The 18,631-nt window shown below is 39.5% G+C and overlaps 2 protein-coding genes across 16 annotated transcripts in view; one reads left to right on the plus strand and one right to left on the minus strand.

Annotated features, from left to right (window-relative positions):
• Positions 1-10,393, minus strand: part of Ormdl1 (ORMDL sphingolipid biosynthesis regulator 1) — a 16,574-nt gene extending 6,181 nt beyond the window's left edge. Inside the window, exons 1-3 of one of the 3 annotated variants that reach the window (XM_021166066.2) lie at positions 10,257-10,393; positions 8,316-8,496; positions 1,243-1,394 (exon numbers count right to left, since the gene is read on the minus strand). In XM_021166066.2, coding sequence (XP_021021725.1) covers positions 1,243-1,394; positions 8,316-8,489 — 326 coding nt within the window. In that variant the 5' untranslated portion in view covers positions 8,490-8,496; positions 10,257-10,393. The other 2 variants (XM_021166075.1, XM_029482511.1) reach the window with 2 other exon arrangements.
• Positions 10,394-10,460: 67 nt separating this feature from the next.
• Positions 10,461-18,631, plus strand: part of Pms1 (PMS1 homolog 1, mismatch repair system component) — a 104,413-nt gene continuing 96,242 nt past the window's right edge. For 2 of the 13 annotated variants that reach the window (XM_029479061.1, XM_029479084.1), the window contains exons 1-4: positions 10,489-10,603; positions 14,343-14,434; positions 15,905-15,949; positions 17,826-17,919. In XM_029479061.1, coding sequence (XP_029334921.1) covers positions 17,877-17,919 — 43 coding nt within the window. In that variant the 5' untranslated portion in view covers positions 10,489-10,603; positions 14,343-14,434; positions 15,905-15,949; positions 17,826-17,876. The other 11 variants (XM_029479064.1, XM_029479062.1, XM_029479070.1 and 8 more) reach the window with 11 other exon arrangements.

Raw genomic sequence — 18,631 nt, forward strand, 5'->3', positions numbered from 1 at the left:
ATAGAGACATTTTCTTTTTGAGTTTAATTTTTACATGTGACAAAACTCATTTCCAAAAAATTAAAAAGTCTGAAGGAGAAAAAGTTATTCCTTTAAGATCCTCTCTTGAAAATGTCCTTACTGTGAATGTATCTATCCAAAACTTACCTATCTTACAAAGTCTTTTCACCTAATTCAGACTACACTGATACTATCATGGATATAGTATTATGTATGAAGCTATAGTGTTAAAATTAAGTTATGTGTGATACATATCATGTACAAACTACTGTCATATTATAAGCCATCTGTGTACTTATGAACTCTTAAAACTCATAAAAAATATGTATTTATTTCTCAATTATACCTATATAGAGCCAAGGGAGAAAAGAGGAAATGGTATTTCATTTAGAATCAATTTGAGCAAAAGCACAAAAACAGGTAAAAACTGGGTTAGGAATAAAATATTCAAATTCGGGGAATAGAGATGTAGGTATTGAGAGGAAAGTAGAGTCCAACAGCTGTACAGTGTAGCTGACTTGTTCTTTAGAAACTCATGGTAAGTGCCACTAAGTCAGCTACCATCACTTCGATTTTTAGGGGAGGGGTTAGGTGTGGGGCACTGAGAAAAGCTCAATGTGGCCCAGCACAGGCTTCAACTGGCTACACAGGCATGACCAAGTTCTTGAACTTCCTGCCTTGACCTCCTGAGAGCTGGGAGTGCAAGTGTGCACCATCATGCCTGGTTTCATATGGTGCTGTGGATCAGACTCAAGGCCTTGTGCATGCTGGACAAGCCTTCTCCTGCTGAGCTTCATCCCCAGCCCAAGCAAACCAAGGTGAATGGATGATACAGAATTCAATCCATGTTAGTCTTACACTAAAGATCTGACCAAGCTTGAATTGAGCTATCAGAATAGTTGGGTAGTAATCTATAATTATCATCAGCAAAACATTCTTTAGGATGATATGTGATACAAAAAAGTGTACTCATAATTTCCTTAGAAGAAACAAAGACTCGAATGTTTTTAATCTGTGTATCTTAGAATGTTATATTCACTGATGAATAGTAGTATTTCTATCCATATTGATTCAAGTAAAAACTGGTTTCTTACCAATTGTTAAAAATTGTGCCTGTCCCTCATGACTCTACTTATTGCCTCTACTTGCTGATAAAAGTTCTTAATAAAAGTCAATTAAATCTGATAAATAAACACTATTTTCTTATCTAATGCATAATCTCTTAACACTTCTACCACTTACAGGATTATTGGAGAAATTGTGAAAAACTTCCGAGAAGATGTGAACTGTACTCCATAGTCCAGCTGTTCCCAGTGAGTTAGCAGCCTTGCTCTACCCTGATCCGGAGTCTCAAAAGGCGTTCCTTTTACTGCATGCAAAAACACATACATCCCCTGAAAAGCAAACATCAGAGGGAATCAAATGCAGAATGCATCCTGACAGTTAAGCATCATGATGGCTCTAGGCTATTTGTGAAAGAGTATATGATTTAAACTAACAAGTTAGGTTTTCATAAAACAGTGAAAAGTTGTGTTCAGTATCTGTGAAGTATAAAGCTTTCTGGGGCATGTTTCATTTGTGAAAACCAGTACATGGACAATCAACGGGAACATGTTCATTAAACAAATAGGAACGTTAACATATACTACTTCTATATTACTGCACTCTGCACAAGGACCCAGCCTAAATGCTCATCAACAGAATAGTGATAAGATAAAATGTGGTGTATATATACCATAATAGTTTTATTCACCACTAGTGAATGAACAAACAGGCGTGTGCTTGTGTGTGTTTCATAAAATTGACAAAAATAAGATAAATTGTAAAAGGGAAGGGATAACAAGAGGGTAATAAGAGAAAGATAAAATATTGCATTTTCTAACATATAAAATCTAGCTTTGAGTATATTTGCATATGGAGGACATGAAATGCAATGGGAAAAATATGCAACTATACATATGTTTCAAAAGAGCAAGGGTTGAAAGGGAGGAGGGCATGACAGAGGGCTACTGGGTAGAATTAACAGAACATGCATGTTTTCTCTCATATATAGAATGTAGATTTAGAAACATATATATGAAGTCAAAGCATAAGGGGGCTGTTGGGGGAGAAACTGGACGGTTGCAGGGGTATGGGGTAGGGCAGTATGAACAAGGCATTAGTATTTGTATGGTAGATGTCATAGTGAAACTCATTATTTTGCACATTGATTAAAAAAATTCATTGAAAATGTGTAATAAAATGTAATTTGCAGCAAGCCCTTTGCTGACTGAGCCGAGAAAGTGGACTGTTGGGTCTGTGTTCATTCAGAGATGATGCACCTAACCCTCAAGAAACTGAAGGCCCCAGGGAGTTTAGAGGTCAGGTAGGGTTGGGGATGGGGACAGCCATGTGGAGACCGGGGATAGGGAGGAGGTATGGGATGTGGAACAGCTGGAGGGTGGGTAAAATATAGAGTGTAAAAAAATTAATTAATTAAAAAAAACAATAAAAAAAAGAAAAAAGGAAAAAGAAGGTAATTCAGACAGAAAATTTATCCAGCAATACCTGAGCAGTTGTGGAAAAAACATATCTTTCAAAGTTCTTAACAGATATTTAGTGAGTGGCTTATGTGTAGAGGACCTAGAATATGTATGCATATGAAACAGAACAAGATGTATCTCTAGCCTGGGAAAGTCCACTTTTCTGAGGGCTGGTGAAAAAAAAAAAAAAAAAAAAAAAAGAAAGAAAGTTTAAGTAATGAGAGGTAGGGCAGAAACCTCTATATAACTCATACCCAGAATACTCCCCATTTAGGCGCATGCATAGACTTCGGCTCTTTTTCTGAGTGCAATGGTCTGTTATTTTCGTGTTTGTTTTCCATTGGCCCTAATACCTGAGGAATAAGACCTAGAACAGACCAACTATTGGACACACTGGAAGACGATACTAAACCAAGGTGTGTTTTTATTACCAATGCCAAGAAGCCATTTTTACATACACTAAAAGGAACATTGAGACACAAAGTATGTTCTTTAAATTCTCAAAAGTATATAACGTCTCAGAAATTAAGAACTAATTCTGCCATTTGGGGTGATAATGTTCCCTCCAAGAGTTATAAACTGTCTAACAAAGCCCTGACTCCAGTCATAGGAAACCGCCCTTTAAGGTGTTGGTCAAGAGTATTCAAGAACCTTTACCACTAACCTTTGCTGCCTCCCAGAACTTTTAAATTCCCATTGCTGAATACACTACACATTTCAGATAAAGGACTTGGAGGAATCCAGCTGGAACTGACCTGGAAGCATTCTTGGCTGGTTAGGTCTTGGACTCTAGAAAACCTACTATTATTGCCACTTTCTTAAAGCTGAGAAATGTCTAACTGCATTCTTATCCTTTTATACCCATAGTGAGTGTAACTCTCACTTTATTAAATAAGCTCCCTTTTGCAGCAGACACCATTACACAAATCCAAATCTGGTAAAAATGCATAGAACAACTGCTTGTAGGGTGTCCTATATGTATAACACAATCCCTACACTAACCTAGCTCAGAAAACACTGTAGCAGAGGATGTGGAAAGATTGTAACAGTCAGAGATCCAGGATATCTGCTGTAAGACAGTGTCTTCTATACACAGCAGAGAAACTGCACTCATGATTTCTAAACAGTATGACTGCCTAAACAATGTAACAGTAGTTGATATGCCAACATGGGTGGTGTTGAGGTTTTGGCTTTTACCGTCTACTGTAATGTTAAGTGCAGCCCCCAAGACCTGGAGTCTGCATGTAGCCCCTGGGACCTTGTCCCTGTGATAATTCTGATTGGTGAATAAAGATGCCAACACCAAATAGCTGTGCAGAAGAGACAGAGGTGGGGTTGAGGTTTGCAGGCTTGGAGAGAAAGGAGTCAAAGGGCAGACAGAGAGGCTGCCATGGAAGAAGAATATGCAGGAAGGAGGAGGAGGAGGAGGCGGCCGCAGCGGTGAGCTAAAAGCCAGGAGAATGTGGCCCAGAGCACTGCCCAATTGGGTAAAGAGCAGCCAAGATGGAACAGAGCAAATAGTATGTGATAAGTTGGGGTTATTGATTGGAAAGAAGATTCTAACAGCATGGAGGATAGGCAGCTACCCAGCTACTATGCTGCCTAAGGCATATTAAAAAATATAAAGGCAGTGTGTGTCTTTCATCCAGGAACACAAACGATCTAAGGCGAAGAAGAAGCCCTAGTCCTTTCCAGGTCTGAGCCCTCTGACCAGTTATCTGATCCCAACACATACACATATGAGGAACACTAAATGGACCCAGCAGGCTGTATTTATATACATATATATGTATATGCAACAATAACAAGAGGTTGTGAATTGGAGTGTGTGTGTGTGTGTGTGTGTGTGTCTGTATGTGTGTGTGTGGTGATGGAGGGGTTGGAGGGGATGGGGAGGAAATAGTGTAAATACAGTATTCAAGAATGCAATTCTTAGAAAAAATTTTAAAAGTTTAATTCAACTACATGTTTAAAATGGGTAGATTTTGTTATATAGATCACTCATCAATAAAGCTGCTATAAAGCTAGGGTGTGGTTTAGTGTTGAAGCACCTGGCATGCTTAGGCTATAGAACACCCCAGGTTCTAACTCAAGCACTAAAAACTAGAAACAAACCGTCAAACAGTTATTTCAAGGACAATAAATCAAGTCAGAGACAGACTGAGAAAACAGATTAAAATTCATGAAACAAAAATGTTCTCATAGTCCTCTGCACTAGTTAATAGAGGATATAAATGATTTTTTATTTAATATGGGTATAGTTTTATATGAAAGTATTAAAGTACTTTGATAAATTATTGTTTTATGAAAAAAAAGAACTACTCTCCAATACATTTTTTTTCTTAGAATATAGGGAAAGCACAATCTTTTTGCTGTTTTCTTCGAACCACATTGCTCTCACTAGTGTTTAAAATGGGATACTCAAAAGTTTTTACCCTTTTCAATGGAAATGGATAAAATCTGCACTTGAGTATAGTTAACTCTCTAGCAGTGTATGCCTAGTATCTATGATGCTCCAACCTATTCCCAGCAATGTGCACGCAACATGCACATAATCACATAAAATGACATTTTTACTGACTGTATCTTTTCTTTTAATATGCTCACTTTTAGTAGCTTTTATACAACAGTATTAATGATTATTATTCATAAACCAAAATAATTAGGAAAAGAAAATACATGTTTGGTATACTAGCACTTAATAGTTATTGACTCAAAGAGAGTATCATTCATTTTATAGCTGCAATGATAATCCTGTGAAGTTATTAACATAATCTTCAAAAATTAACTGTAGTGAGGCAAGAGGAATTACTTGTGTGTGTGTGTGTGTGTGTGTGTGTATGAAAACCCCTCAGCAGTTAGTAATACTTGTTGCTCTTGCAGAGGACCAAGGTTGGGTTCTCAGAACCCATGTTAGGCAGCTCACAACTGCCTGTAACTCCCAGGAGATCTGACACCCTCTTCTCGCATTCACAGATATCTGAATGTATGTGTGAACACACAGACACATACACAAAAATAAAATATATATTAAAAAATAAAAGAATGAACTGTAGCATCAAATAAAGGTCATCACTGTAGGTTCTTAAGAGCAGTATGGTTTCTGTACTACAGTGATTAGCTCCATTTCCACACGCTTAAATAAAGCTTCACCTATCACATTCTAGTTGGCTAAAATGGGAGCTATTTTCAATAGAAACCTTCAATTGCAGTCTCGTAGTTGCTCTATCTATGGTTGGTTAAATTTAGTTTAGTTTTGTTTTATTTTGGTTTTTAGTTTGCTGAACTAATAATGAATGAAAAACATGCTTCCCTATACTGTGCCCGCTAACCATTGTTTGCTCATAGTTGTGTACTATGACACAATCTCAAGTCAATCAACTTCTAAACAAGGAAGGCAGGAATGAAAATGGTATTTATAATACACTTAAATTTCTGTATTCAGTAAACAGAGAACAGAGAGATTAAAATATAAAGAAGCCAGATTTGTCAGCTCACTCGTGAAATCCCAGCTCTTGGAAAATTGAAACTGGATGAATGCCAAGAGTTCAAGGCCAGCCTGGGGCCAGAGCAAGAGCCTGTTTCAAACACCAAAGTAAATGAACAGTTATGATTGACCTCCTAACTACAAAACTATTATGAATATATAACGAATGCAGAGGGTTCTATAGATTTGTATAGGAGGAGAAATCTGAGCAGTTTTGTTGGACAGGAATCAGCCTGGCAGAATGAGGAAACAGAAAGGCTGAAGCCAAGGCAAAAGGTAACAACAATATTGTTTTTTCCAAACTGCTAGGACAAAGCCTACAGCCTATATTTGGTTTAGAGACTAGGTGAACAGAATAATTATGCCACACAAAGAGCTTGGGATTTTATTATAAACACAAAGGAGACTCTTCAAAGGACTTATAATAGGCCTTGTGTAGATACACATTTAAAAAATATTTCTAAGTAAAGTCTGAGTACAGGAGGGTAGAAATGAGACATGAAGAGGAAAACCACTGTGATAATTTTCTGATAAATGATGCTGTAGTCAAGTTAATAGTGAAATGGTAAATAGGGCATACATAGGAAAAGGCATTTACACAATATAGAAGTGGCCATGTCCTTTTTGCACAGGACATTACAGGTTTCTACCTAACTTTCTTGGAGTGGCTATTACTGGAGTCTCCTTTGCTCATGAAAAGGTCAGGGTGACATTACATTGTTTTACCTTTGAAATTCAGTGGTCAGCAGTAAAAGCCTTAAGATAAGATCTAGAGGGAACTTAGGAACAGACTGGTGTGGTGAGGGTTAAATCAGGACTAAAACAAACTCCATTTAAATGCTTGCTTTCAATTGTAAGGGGATCTAAATACAAGCATTAGTCTATAGATAGAAACTGAAAATACAGGTAGGTAGAATGATCTGGATAGAATATACAGCATAAAGAGAATCAGAGAAGAGGACCAGAGGAGATTACTAATATTAAAGGGCCGATAAAAGGAAGACTCGACAGGAGGAAAAAGAGAAGACAACCAGGATGGTGAGATATTCACCTCCCTCTTTATCTCTAAGACAAGGCCTCTCTATGCAGTCTTCCTTTTCCTGACCATGTAGACCTTGTTATGTAGACCGAGCTGTCCTTGAACTTACAGAGATCCACCTTCCTCTGCCTCCCTAATCAATGTTGTGTGCAAGCACGCCCAGTGATTCCACCTCTTGAACAAGAAAGTACAACAGTGATGTCTACCAAAGTCTATCGCTTAAAACGGAAGAAGTATTTACTTCTCATTTCTACCAACACAGCATCCTGATCATCAACCTCACCAGCATCCCATATGTAAATTAACTATTAACATAAAAACCCATTTCCTTTATTTTATTTTTTTCTGTTCTGCTCTAATAGGCAAGTATACAATCAGTTTGGACTTAGTTTCCTTTTCTATTCTACTTTAGTAATAACTTAAAGGTTAAGGAAAGTTGGATGGCTTCAGTGTTGGATGGGTTCTCTTCCTAGTGATCAATTTGCAAGGATGAATAACATGCTCAGTAGTCAATGAAGTTGGTAACAATCTGTAGTGCTAGTGCTAATATAGGAGCATGAAAATCAACAAGAAATATTTAAGGTACCATAAAACGCTGAAAAGTGCTTAAGTTAAAATGTTTATACTGAATAAAGTATTCTTAAACAATTTAGAAAAACTTTGCAAAGATTCAAACCAAAGGTCTTTATTAGATTTGAATTAAATAAACAAAATAAATTTATGTTCAAGTATTCTAGTGAATCAATATGTAATAACCCAAATTATAATGTAGAAATGGGCCTAATGTTAAATTGTGACAAGGAAAAAAATACTAACCAATATTAAAATTCTTCAAAATTAACTCATATTATCTCAAATCACTGAATTATATACATGTATTTATCTCTGCAATGCCAAGTATGGAACTGTACATTTTAAATAGGTGACTTTTACAGCACAGAATGCAGAGTTCTTAACAAAGTCCCTAGGTGCTGGGCTGGAGGTGTAGTTCAGCCCAGAGCCTGCTGGACACTCACTGGGCCAAGTTCAAATCCCAGTACTGAAGAGCAGCGTGCTGTCCAAACACCACTAACGTTATAGGTTTGATTGACAATGTGTTAAGTACCTTTGTGCTGTTAGGAACCACCAGTAACTTATCTCCACTCTTCTCGTCTTTCCAAACTGAAGCTCTGTACTCAGTAAATAGTGTCTCACTGCTTCCTTCTCCTTACCTCCCTGACCCACAATCTTAGAGCTCTCCATATTGAAAAGAAGATGGGGTTCTTACCAGGTTATGTATTATGTTTGTTAAGGTCCAGGCAACAGGAACACTGCAGAAGGGGATGCTGAGCAATACAATATGAAGCAGGCCAACTCCCAAAGCGTATGTCAGCCACATACCACGGCTGTTCATTACACGAGTATTGGGGTTTACCTCACTGTGGGCAACTCCAACATTCATGTTTGCTCTGCAGGAAAGAAAGAAATCAACAGTGCCATAGTCGGAAACCTAAACACCCACATTCTGACATGACAAAACGTTACTTCAATTTTCTCCCCTTCTCACTTGGAGCACACAGACCTCCAAAATCTGCCTTCTCCAGATGTCAACGTAAGCAATAAACTATCAGTGCCGGCTGTCACTACTGTTCGGTAGACAAAGCTTATTTGTATGGCTTCTTTTTCCAAAGCTTGTTTTCTAGCCTGTCAATTTAACTAGAGGAAATAATGGGAAAGAAAGCTCAAACTGGATCCAGGTGTGTTGGTTCAGTTCTGTCATCCCAGCATTCAAGAGGATTGCCAAAATCTGAGGTCAGCCTAGCCGCATAGCAATACCCGATTTCAAAATTCTTTAAAAAAAGAAAAAAATTACATATATGTAAAATGTAAGCAGAGTGAGAGCCAGGAGCTAAATATATAATTGTTCAAGTTAGCAGTTTCACTGTGATGTTTCAATATATGCCTATACCACATTTCTAGGGTATTCCCTCTCCTGCTCTCTTCATTCCCCTTCCCATGGTAGTCTAGCCCATTTTGTATTTTCAGGTCATCTTTTTGTTTTCTTTTATGAGCTTTCCGCATACTACTTTTATTTCTCTGTGGAGCTAGTTTTGCCAAATATAATAATCACCAATAAAATAGTATTTAAAAAAGATGTGTGTGTGTGTGTGTGTGGGGGGGGGGACAGAACTGGCCCAACCAGTCTGAGTGGCAAGATGCTAACATGTAATGGAACATTTTAACCATAGTCAGAGGTCAAAAGCATTTTGCTTTGATCTCCCTCTCTCTCTCTCTCTCTCTCTCTCTCTCTCTCTCTCTCTCTCTCTTATAGGTTGGTCAGGCTGCCCTCATTTTCACAGGTATCCATCCTCCTGTAGAGTAGAGGGATTACAAGTGTATAAGCCATTAATGTCTGGCTGTGTGCCCCATTTGAATAGTGAACCTAGAAATAACAAGTTATTGATGTAAAATGAAAAATTTATAGGGTTAGGGGTTCAAATTTGTACCACAACTAGGTTAAAGTCATGAATCCTTCTCAATATTTCTTTAGCCAAACTCTCTACTTATTTATTTACCTCCGCGCGCCCCCACCCACCTGCTTTCTCCTTTTATGTTCAGGAAGAAACACTAAGGAACTAGTATTAGTACTCAATTATAGTGAGCATACAGTTTTGAAGAGGCCTAAGAGTTTACTTTGTTACAATCAAACTGAAATGGGTGTTGTCTGACAGAAGGAAATGCGCTAGAATACATTTCAGCTTCTATTCAAAGATACCTAAAATCCTTTCTATTGCAGTGTTTGAAGAAAGGAATTTCACCCGGCTACGCAAGTGTTTCTGGAGTGTAAATGTTCTTTCGGCTTCTCAAGATGTATGGAATAGGCAGTGATGAAAGTTACACTAAGGGAAAGTCTCGCGTAAATTTTGCTTCTATAATAACCAAGTACCTATAATGCACTTTTAAAGGTGAATAGTTCGAACATCCCACACAACGTAAAATATTAAAAACCCAAACCCGCTGGAAAGAGCCTCACATTGCCACCTATGCTAGACTAGAAAACCTTTCTCAGCAGGTTATGCCGCAAAGGCTTCCCTACCCGGCCCTCCCCGCCCGCGCACACCCACCGCCCCAGTCACCGCTGCACTTCCGCGGCGCGCCGACCACCTGCGGACACCTAGGGTGCACAGCGCGAGCCCCGGAGGCAGCAGGAACCCGCTCTGCCGCAGACCTTCTGGGCCGTGCCGCAGCTCCAGGAAGCCTTCGAGCTTACGGGCCGCCAGCTCCTGGCCGGTCTCAGGACAATTCCCGCGGCAGCCACGGTAGGTCCTCTCGCTAGAGCGCTACTGGTGCGCCCCACCGCTTCCGGAAGGCTGCCAAGCTGCTCTTGCGAGCAGCCGATTGGCTGCCAGCCGCGCCAATCCCACTTCCTGCTGTGGGCGGGCCTAAGAGGAGCGCGAGCGCCGGTCCCGCTGAGCGCAGCCGTGCTTCGGTCGGAAGGACATCCAGCGAAGTAGGCCGTGCAGCTCGGGGTTTGCTGAGTGCTTGCCGCGGTGGGTGGTGAATGCGAGTTAGAAGGTAGTGTCACCGCGAACGAGCGTGCCCGGTGATGCTCGGGGAGGCTGAAGGCGCCTCCCGGGGCTAGGTGCGGATTTGCGGGGCTGGCGCGCACGCGTTTCAAGCCTTCTGGGCTGGCTCGGCAGTAGTTGGAGCTCAGACCCTTGGGGTTCAAGGTGGGAAAGTTTTGTCTTGCTAGAGAGTGTAGCGGCTTGTAGCGCTGTGCGTTGTCTCACACAAAAAGGTATTACTTTGTGGTTATTCCCAATGAAGACAGTGTACATCCTGAAGAGATGTGAATACCAGAAGTTCATCTTTATGAGGAAGGGGAGAAAAAAAAGATTTGATTAATCCGTTCTCTTTCTAAATCATCTTTGAAAGTGCTTTTTTTTTTTTAACCTTGGTGATTTGTATTTATAAAACTTTGTCAGTTTTATTTCAGAAATAACTCTGAAAAACATTTTAAAGTTGACAGAATGCTTGTATGTGTGTGTAGGTATCTTTTATTTGTGTTGGTTTTGTGTGATGGTTGGGTTGGATTTATTCTGTTGTAAAATTTGCTGTTTTCTCCCTAAAATCCAAGCTCTCTAATCTTTTTGCTTTTGTAGACCAGTTTCTCTTTCTGATCACAGCATACTTCCAGGACTGTTGATTGGCTTCAGTAAACATGACTTCTTTTCTAACACTACTAGGACTGTTCCAACACTAGGATTGTCCTCAGTAGGTATGAATTCTTTTCCCACACTCCATGTGTTGTGTGCTGGGACATGTAAGCCTGACATCAACCCTCTGGCTTTTCAGAGGAGGTCTTTAAGTGCACACCCCTTAATAATATGCCACATTCCTGAATATGTTTTCAATATAGATTCACTGCCCTCAAAGCAGTGTGAGCCAGGAGGAAGGGACAGATAAATAAAATAGCCATTTATGAGCTTGAATTAAAAAAATGAAGGGATGCCTAATCTCTTGGGAGATTGGAATATGGAAGAAGAGTTTTGGGAACTGACACAAGACATCCCAGAAAAATGTCATGTGACCCGGGAAATCCTATCACATCTAGGTAAAGAGAGCCACATTGTAGTGTGACCAGATTAGTACTGTGTGTACGTTTGGAAAATGGGATGAAATTAGAGAGATAGGGTAGTAGGGAATTTGGACTTAACATACTTAGCAGTTGAAAAATCTTAAAAATTTAAAGTAGGATAGCAAAGATACTTTAATTATGGAAACAACTTACAAATATTTAAGTCCATATATCAATTTGGTAGTTATTGGAGTCGTTCAGAGGAGAAATACTAAGGGGCTGACCAGAAGTGGTATTGGGAAGAATGTTCTAAGAAACTCAGGAAGGAGCAGGTGCCATGTATATGGTGGGAATTCTTACAGTATTGTTGAGATTTCTAACTTGCTTGCTTGGAAAGTATTGAGGTGTAGCCTTCTGAGCCAAAATATGCATATGTCTTAGTAATATGGTAATCTTCTGCAAGTTAACAAGCTTTTACATTCCATTGTCATAGATGTGTAATGTGTGTCGAGGATTATAAAAGATAGTCCACGAAGTTCCTATGTTGGCTATTAATTTTATTACCAAGCAAATCATAGAGAGAAAGCAATTCTGAGATAGAATAATATTTATCTTGTCTTTTAGGTCATCTAAGTATGATATTTAGAAGGAAGATAAATAAGACCCTGGAATTCAGACATTGATAGGAGGTATACTAGATCAGAGGATGTACTGGCTGTTTTCATGTGTCAACTTGACACAAGCTAGAGTCATCAGAGGAAAGAGCCTCAATTGAGAAAATGGCTCCAGAGGATGCAGTTGTAAGTCATTTTCTCAATTAGCGATCAGTGAGGGAGGGCCCAGCACACTGTGGGTGCTGTCCCATATCATCATCCCTAGACTGATGATCCTGAGTTCTATAAGAAAACAGGATGAGCAAGCCAGGGGAAGCAAGCCAGGAAGCAGCACTCCTCCATGGCTTCAGCATCGGCTCCTACCTCTAGGTTCTAGCCCTCCTTAAGTTCCTGTGCTGACGTCCAGTGATGGACTGTGATCTAGAAGTATGAGCCAAGTAAACCCTTTCCTCCCAACTTTCTTTTTGGTCATGGTGTTTCGTCGAATCAATAGAAACTTTAACTAAGACAGGGGATGAATTGGAGGTTAGGAGGTACACTGGGCTGGGGGATGATATGATATACAGGCCAGTTTAAAAGTAAACCTATAGTGGAACTTGAGATCCTGGCAATTTGCTGAGAGGGCAGGCACTTAGTTTAAAATTATTCCTAGTGTTTTGCATTGATCCTGGACTGGTTACCAGGAATAAAATACTGAACTTGCCTTTTTTTTTTCTTCATTCAGAGATATACTATATGATTCTTTGTACTCAAAAAGCTATGTAGTTGAGGATAAGGTTTTGACAGACATCCTCTGCATGATGCAAGCCAAGTACTTAAAGAGTATGGGAGAGAGAAGGGTTATTCCGAAAGTAATCAGAAAGGATTGTTGTGACGGATATTGTAACTGATTGATTAGGAGGAAGCTGGGTGCTGGGGGTACAAAAAGAGTTAATAACAAAGGAAAATGGAGTTCTTGACTGACTATGGTGACCACCAATACTAATGTATTATTTAGAGACAACAAGGCTAAGTGGAAAGGATGAGGGAGGCAAGATGATAAGGTCTATTTTACAGATACTCACCTGAGGGAGCAGTGGCAAGAATTGTTAGAAATGCCTGTCTCGTGGCCAATCAGATTTATGTTGGGAGATGGTCGTATTCCTTGGAAGAAAACCAAGAAAACACAAAGACATCAGAGATAGATGGATACAACTGTCTGGGAAGTGAACAGAATGGTCCCTCACTAGGGACATAGATATGGTCCTTCATTAGGGACATAGATAGATAATGGTCCCTCACTAGGGACATAGCTACAGGAAAGTGCTTGCCTTGTGTGACCCTTGGTTTGATTCTAAATACCAAAACAAAGAAAAAAAATCAACATAGGTCCCAAGGAAAGGGATTAGCGTCTGCAGAGGGCATTGTTGAACTCAGACTTGTGTAAAGGTGGGTACAGTATATTCTGTTTGGCAACTATTTTAGAAATGATTTGGTGGAAGGGAATTTGTAACACTAGATACAGGTACTTCCTTAAGTTTGGTCACAAAAAAGGAGAAATTTGCTGTCTTAAGAGGGCTAAGGGATAGCCAGGCGTGATGGTGCACACCTTTAATCCCAGCACTGGGGAGGCAGAGGCAGGCGGATTTCTGAGTTCGAGGCGAGCCTGGTCTACAAAGTGAGTTCCAGGACAGCCAGAGCTATAAAGAGAAATCCTGTCTCGGAAAAAAAACGAAAAACCAAAAAAAAAAAAAAAAAAAAAAAAAAAAAAAAAAAAAAAAAAAAAAAAAAAAAAAAAAAAAAAAAAAAAAAAAAACAAAAAAAAAAAAAAAAAAAAAAAAAAAAAAAAAAAAAAAAAAAAAAAAAAAAAAAGAAAGAAAGAAAAGAAAAGAAAAGAAAAGCAAAAAGAGGGCTAAGGGAAATGGCTAGTCTTTGTTTTTCAGATCAGCATGCTTACAGGGAGACTGGATAGACAAAGAGAGGTGAAAGTGCTTGTGCCTTTGTCTATTCTAGCTGATAAAGAACTACAGACCAGGAGGCTTATAAACAACAGGCTTCTTGCAATTCTGGAGGCTGTCAAGGCTGAGACCCAGGCAGATTCAGGAGCTGGTGAGGGACTGACTGACTATCTTTTGACTCATAGGTGGCATCCCCTTCCTGTGCCCTGGAAGAGTGCAGAGGAACCAAGAAGCCTCTAGGACTTCCTCTGGGTTCAGTTTCCGGTATCAGAAAATAGTAATTGCCATTTATGATATTTTATTCCCTCCAATAGAATCTTGCTATTAAGCACAGGACTGCTTTGAACACTTCATCTTCCTACCTCAGCCTTCTAAGACCTAGGATTGTAGCTATGTATGTACCTCTGTGCCTAGTTTGTTTTTTTTGTTTGTTTGTTTGTTTTTTCTGCTGCTAATATACAAAGTAGTTGGCTTCATTACGGTACTCCTCTATCCTTGTCTGTCCTTTTCTGTGCCTTTATCCATGCCTAGTGTTTATAAAGTTCTTACTTTGATCCTTGGAACAAACCAGTGACCCATCTCACCATTTTTATAGGCAATGCCTTGTTTTTGCAGAGGAATTTAAGTTTGCTTCAATAAAGACTTTAAGACCTGGGTTTTGACCATTGGTTTGTTTTCCCGCTGTGACAGTCAGCTTTGTCTTCTTTATGTTGGCATAAATATGGGTGAATTATTAAGTTATCCTCTTCTCAGGAGCTTATCTACAATCCTGGCATAATTGTTACAGTGCCCGGCCTCAGTTCTGCCGCAGTTACCAGCTCCTCACACGACAGCTGCTCTTATATTGCCTGAGAAAGAATCATAAACTGACTTTTTGTTTTGTGCTTTGCAGTATCATTTTGTTTAAAACTAGATTTCCTTAGGTTCAGTTCATTGTTTAAATACATAGTTAGCTGTGTGGAATTAAGGAAGTTCTTAGAGTATTTTGCTCCTTTGTTTTGTTTTTACAGTTTTTTTGGTCTTTTCTCCTAAATAACAACAGCAACAAAATTCTTCTTAGCATTCTAAAGGAGTTACGTGTTGTCAAGCTAATCTTCCCAAAATCTTTTCTGAAGTTAGGCATAAATAAAAGCAGATGTAACCCCCCCACCCCCAGATGTACACCTTTAATTCTAACTCTCAGGAGCTAACACACAGGAGAATTACTGCAAGTTTGAGGTTTACTCAGTGAATTCCAAGCTGGCAAGCTCTACATACCAACAGCAAAAATCCACTTGTATGTCTTTTAAGTACTAAAATTTTCATTTTAAATTGGGGGGGGGAGTTGTTTGTTTCTTTTTGAATAGAAACTTGTTTCCTTGTTGGATCATCAAGCAAAGGACCTCTGTTACCTGCACAGAGATTTTTCCCATCATGACTAGAAACATGTTTTAGGTCTGGGGTTTGACTAATTTGGATTAAAAGTGATTTGAGATTCTTGATAGCCAATCCAAACGGCTCCATGCTCTATAAAGGCACTGTAAGACTTCAAAACATCTGCATGATTAATGAGGTACCAGTGAAGCTGTTACATGATGGAATCGTTATCCATACCTCAAGATGCCAGCATTGTGTGATCATTGCCTGCCAGGCATAGCTCATATTACACTCATACAGCCATCCTTATCATTCTTAAATTATTGACAGCTCACTGGTGGTTTTTAAGAAGTCTTTAAAATGCCTTTGTCTCTGATTCTCCTGTTTTCAGTGACGCAGTGAGCTGATATGGTGGGCGTGGACCAGGACATTTAAGGTAAAGAGCTCTAACTTTTGAGAGGCTCCTATGCCCAATCATTCAGTCATTCTGTTTTTGTCTCTGCTTATTAACCTAAAACAAAAATTTCTAAAGACCAATTATGCATATTTGTACAGTTGATGATAAGGAAAGTGTGTAAAGCCACGAATGAGATGAGTTTATCAGGGCTTAACGGGAGCCTGCTGAGTAAAATGACATAGGAGCTCATTCCATTGGGGGTTGACTGTGGAGTTAATTTGATAGGAATACCTTGAGTTTGACCTGGCGGCCCCAGCCAGGCACTTGAAGTTTAATAGGAAGGAAATCAGAATTATACATATTATATTCAAAACCCTTGGAGAGAAAAAGAGAAAAACATCAGTTTTCTCACACTTATGCTGTTGTGAACTTTCTGTTTTATTTAGTTGTTAAGTTGGCAGGAAAATAATGGGTTTTATTATGGCATTTTCATTCATACGAGTGTTACACTTTGTTCTAGTTCTTTCCCCTCCCCTGTTGCCCTGCTCATTAAGGTCGAAGTCCTACCATTGTCGGGATAGCCTTCTGAGTTCAGCACAGTATGGAGGACTTCCTCATTGGCAGGGCTTCCTCTTCTCTGAACTTGTCCCGGGAGTTCAAAAACCGCTACACATCTCTACCTTTAGAATGTCATGTAGCCTTAGTCAGATTACAGGCTCAACTTCCTCTCTACCAGTAAGAACCCATTCAGCTAGCGGTTGAGATTCGTGAAATGCTTCCCCATGCTAATGAGGCAGTGACCTTTGCCCAACTTGAACCATGATCCCCAGGGGCAGGGAGACCACAGTTCTCTGTTCCCAAGTCTTGCTTGTGCGTTTGTTCCCTTCCTCCTTCCTCCTGCTTTCAGACACCTGTGTTCCATTGTCCTCTTTTACCATCTTCCCCTTCCCAGAAGATTGCTTTCCCTGGGCTGGAGAGATGGCTCAGAGGTTAAGAGATCTTCTAGACGACCAGGGTTCAGTTCCCAGCACTCATGTGCTGGGGAAATGATCCACTGAAATAGTTAACCACTCTGATTAGGCCAATTAAAACTTTTAGGTTTTTGGTTTTTGGTTTTTTTTTTTAATTGATGGCCAGACCAAGAGTGGGCTGGAGCCTATGGAAACTCTCTTCATGCTGGAACTCAGGAGTAAGGCATCTTAAAGGCAAACACAAAGACTGGAATTTATATCAAAGTTAGATGGGAGTAGGACAGATTTTGAAATCACTTATGGGAGACTGCTGGGGACATTTTTATTCTAACTGTAACTGTAATATCCAAAATGAATTCAAGACCACCCAGTACCTTCCCCTTTCAAAAGGACATTCCAAACTGTACTAGCAGGCCAAGTACAGAGTCAGATAAAAAACTGGCTGACTAAACAAATATAGAAACATAGTTTTAACACTCAAAATTACTAAGCTTCCAAAACAAGATTAACAGTTCCTCTGCCCTGCCTCACACTAAAAACCTCAAGAACAGAAAAAAATGAGAGTCACCCTCTATAAACCAACCAATGTCTTAAAGGTTATTGACTACACCAATTAAAATAAGCCAAACTACCCTGGTGCCTATATCTGGCCCTTAGAAAGGTATAAAAAGTGTGTTCTTTCTTTGTTCTGGGTCTCTCCTCTGGCATGCGTGCTGAGAGGGGCTTTCCCAGAATGTTGGATAAGTAAAAATCACCATGTGTTTTGCAACGATGATGTCTCTGGTCTTTGTGTGAGTGAGGGTCTTTTGACAAGCTACAACAAAACCACCATTATATGTTTTTAAGTATAACCAAATGACCCTCATTATTTCATTGAGCCCTTGTCACATGACCTTTTCCTTTTCTACCCTTATTAATTAGAATCTTTGTTTTAATTTGGCTAGGGCTTTGTCAATCTTGCTTGTTGTTTTCGATTGACAACTCCGACTTTGTGCATGTGTTGGCTTTGTCTTCCTCCTGAGTATCTGGGGATTCTTGGTGAGTAGATCGCTCTTGACTCAAACCTAATCTGTTTCAAGGGGAGAATCTGTTTGCAAGGGTCTTCTGCCCCCTCCCCCTGCTGTGAGCAGGTCTTCTGCCCCCTCCCCCTGCTGTGAGCAGGACTGTATTGCTGCCTTTGGCTCAGATCATTTTTCAGGATTGCCCATGCTTTCCCTTGTACTTGGTTTTTCTGCCATTGCATATGTGAATTCCCGAAGCTCTTCTCTTTCTCTCTTTGTAAATAAAGTCCATTGTGTCTTATTTTTTACCAGCTAAACATTTTTATTTTGATTATTTTGTTGTAGTTCAAAACAAATGGCCTTCTGACACTCCCCCCACCCCCTTCTTCTTTCCTTTTTTCCCTCCGGCTTCTTCTGTGTCTGATCTGTTTTTTTTTTTTTTTTTTTTTTTTTTTTTTTTTTTTTTTTTTTTTTTTTTTTTTTTTTCTTATTCTGATTCTTCTACTTGACCAGTCATGTGGAGGTAGCTACCAGTCTGCCATCTTACCTGAAAATCTACTTCTCCTGGTTTTTTGGTTTTGCTTTGTTTTTTTTTTTTTAGTGCTGTTGGGTCACAGTGTACTTGGTGAGAGGTAACTAATTACATATCTCAGGACTTTCTGTATAAAGTCTTTACCCTGTTTTAATAACTGAATGAACTTAGTTTCTTTTTGCATGTCCCAGTCATCTCACTAAGCGGAGATGGTGAT

Source organism: Mus caroli, chromosome 1 (genome assembly GCF_900094665.2).
Source record: "Mus caroli chromosome 1, CAROLI_EIJ_v1.1, whole genome shotgun sequence".
Classification (NCBI taxonomy): domain Eukaryota; kingdom Metazoa; phylum Chordata; class Mammalia; order Rodentia; family Muridae; genus Mus; species Mus caroli.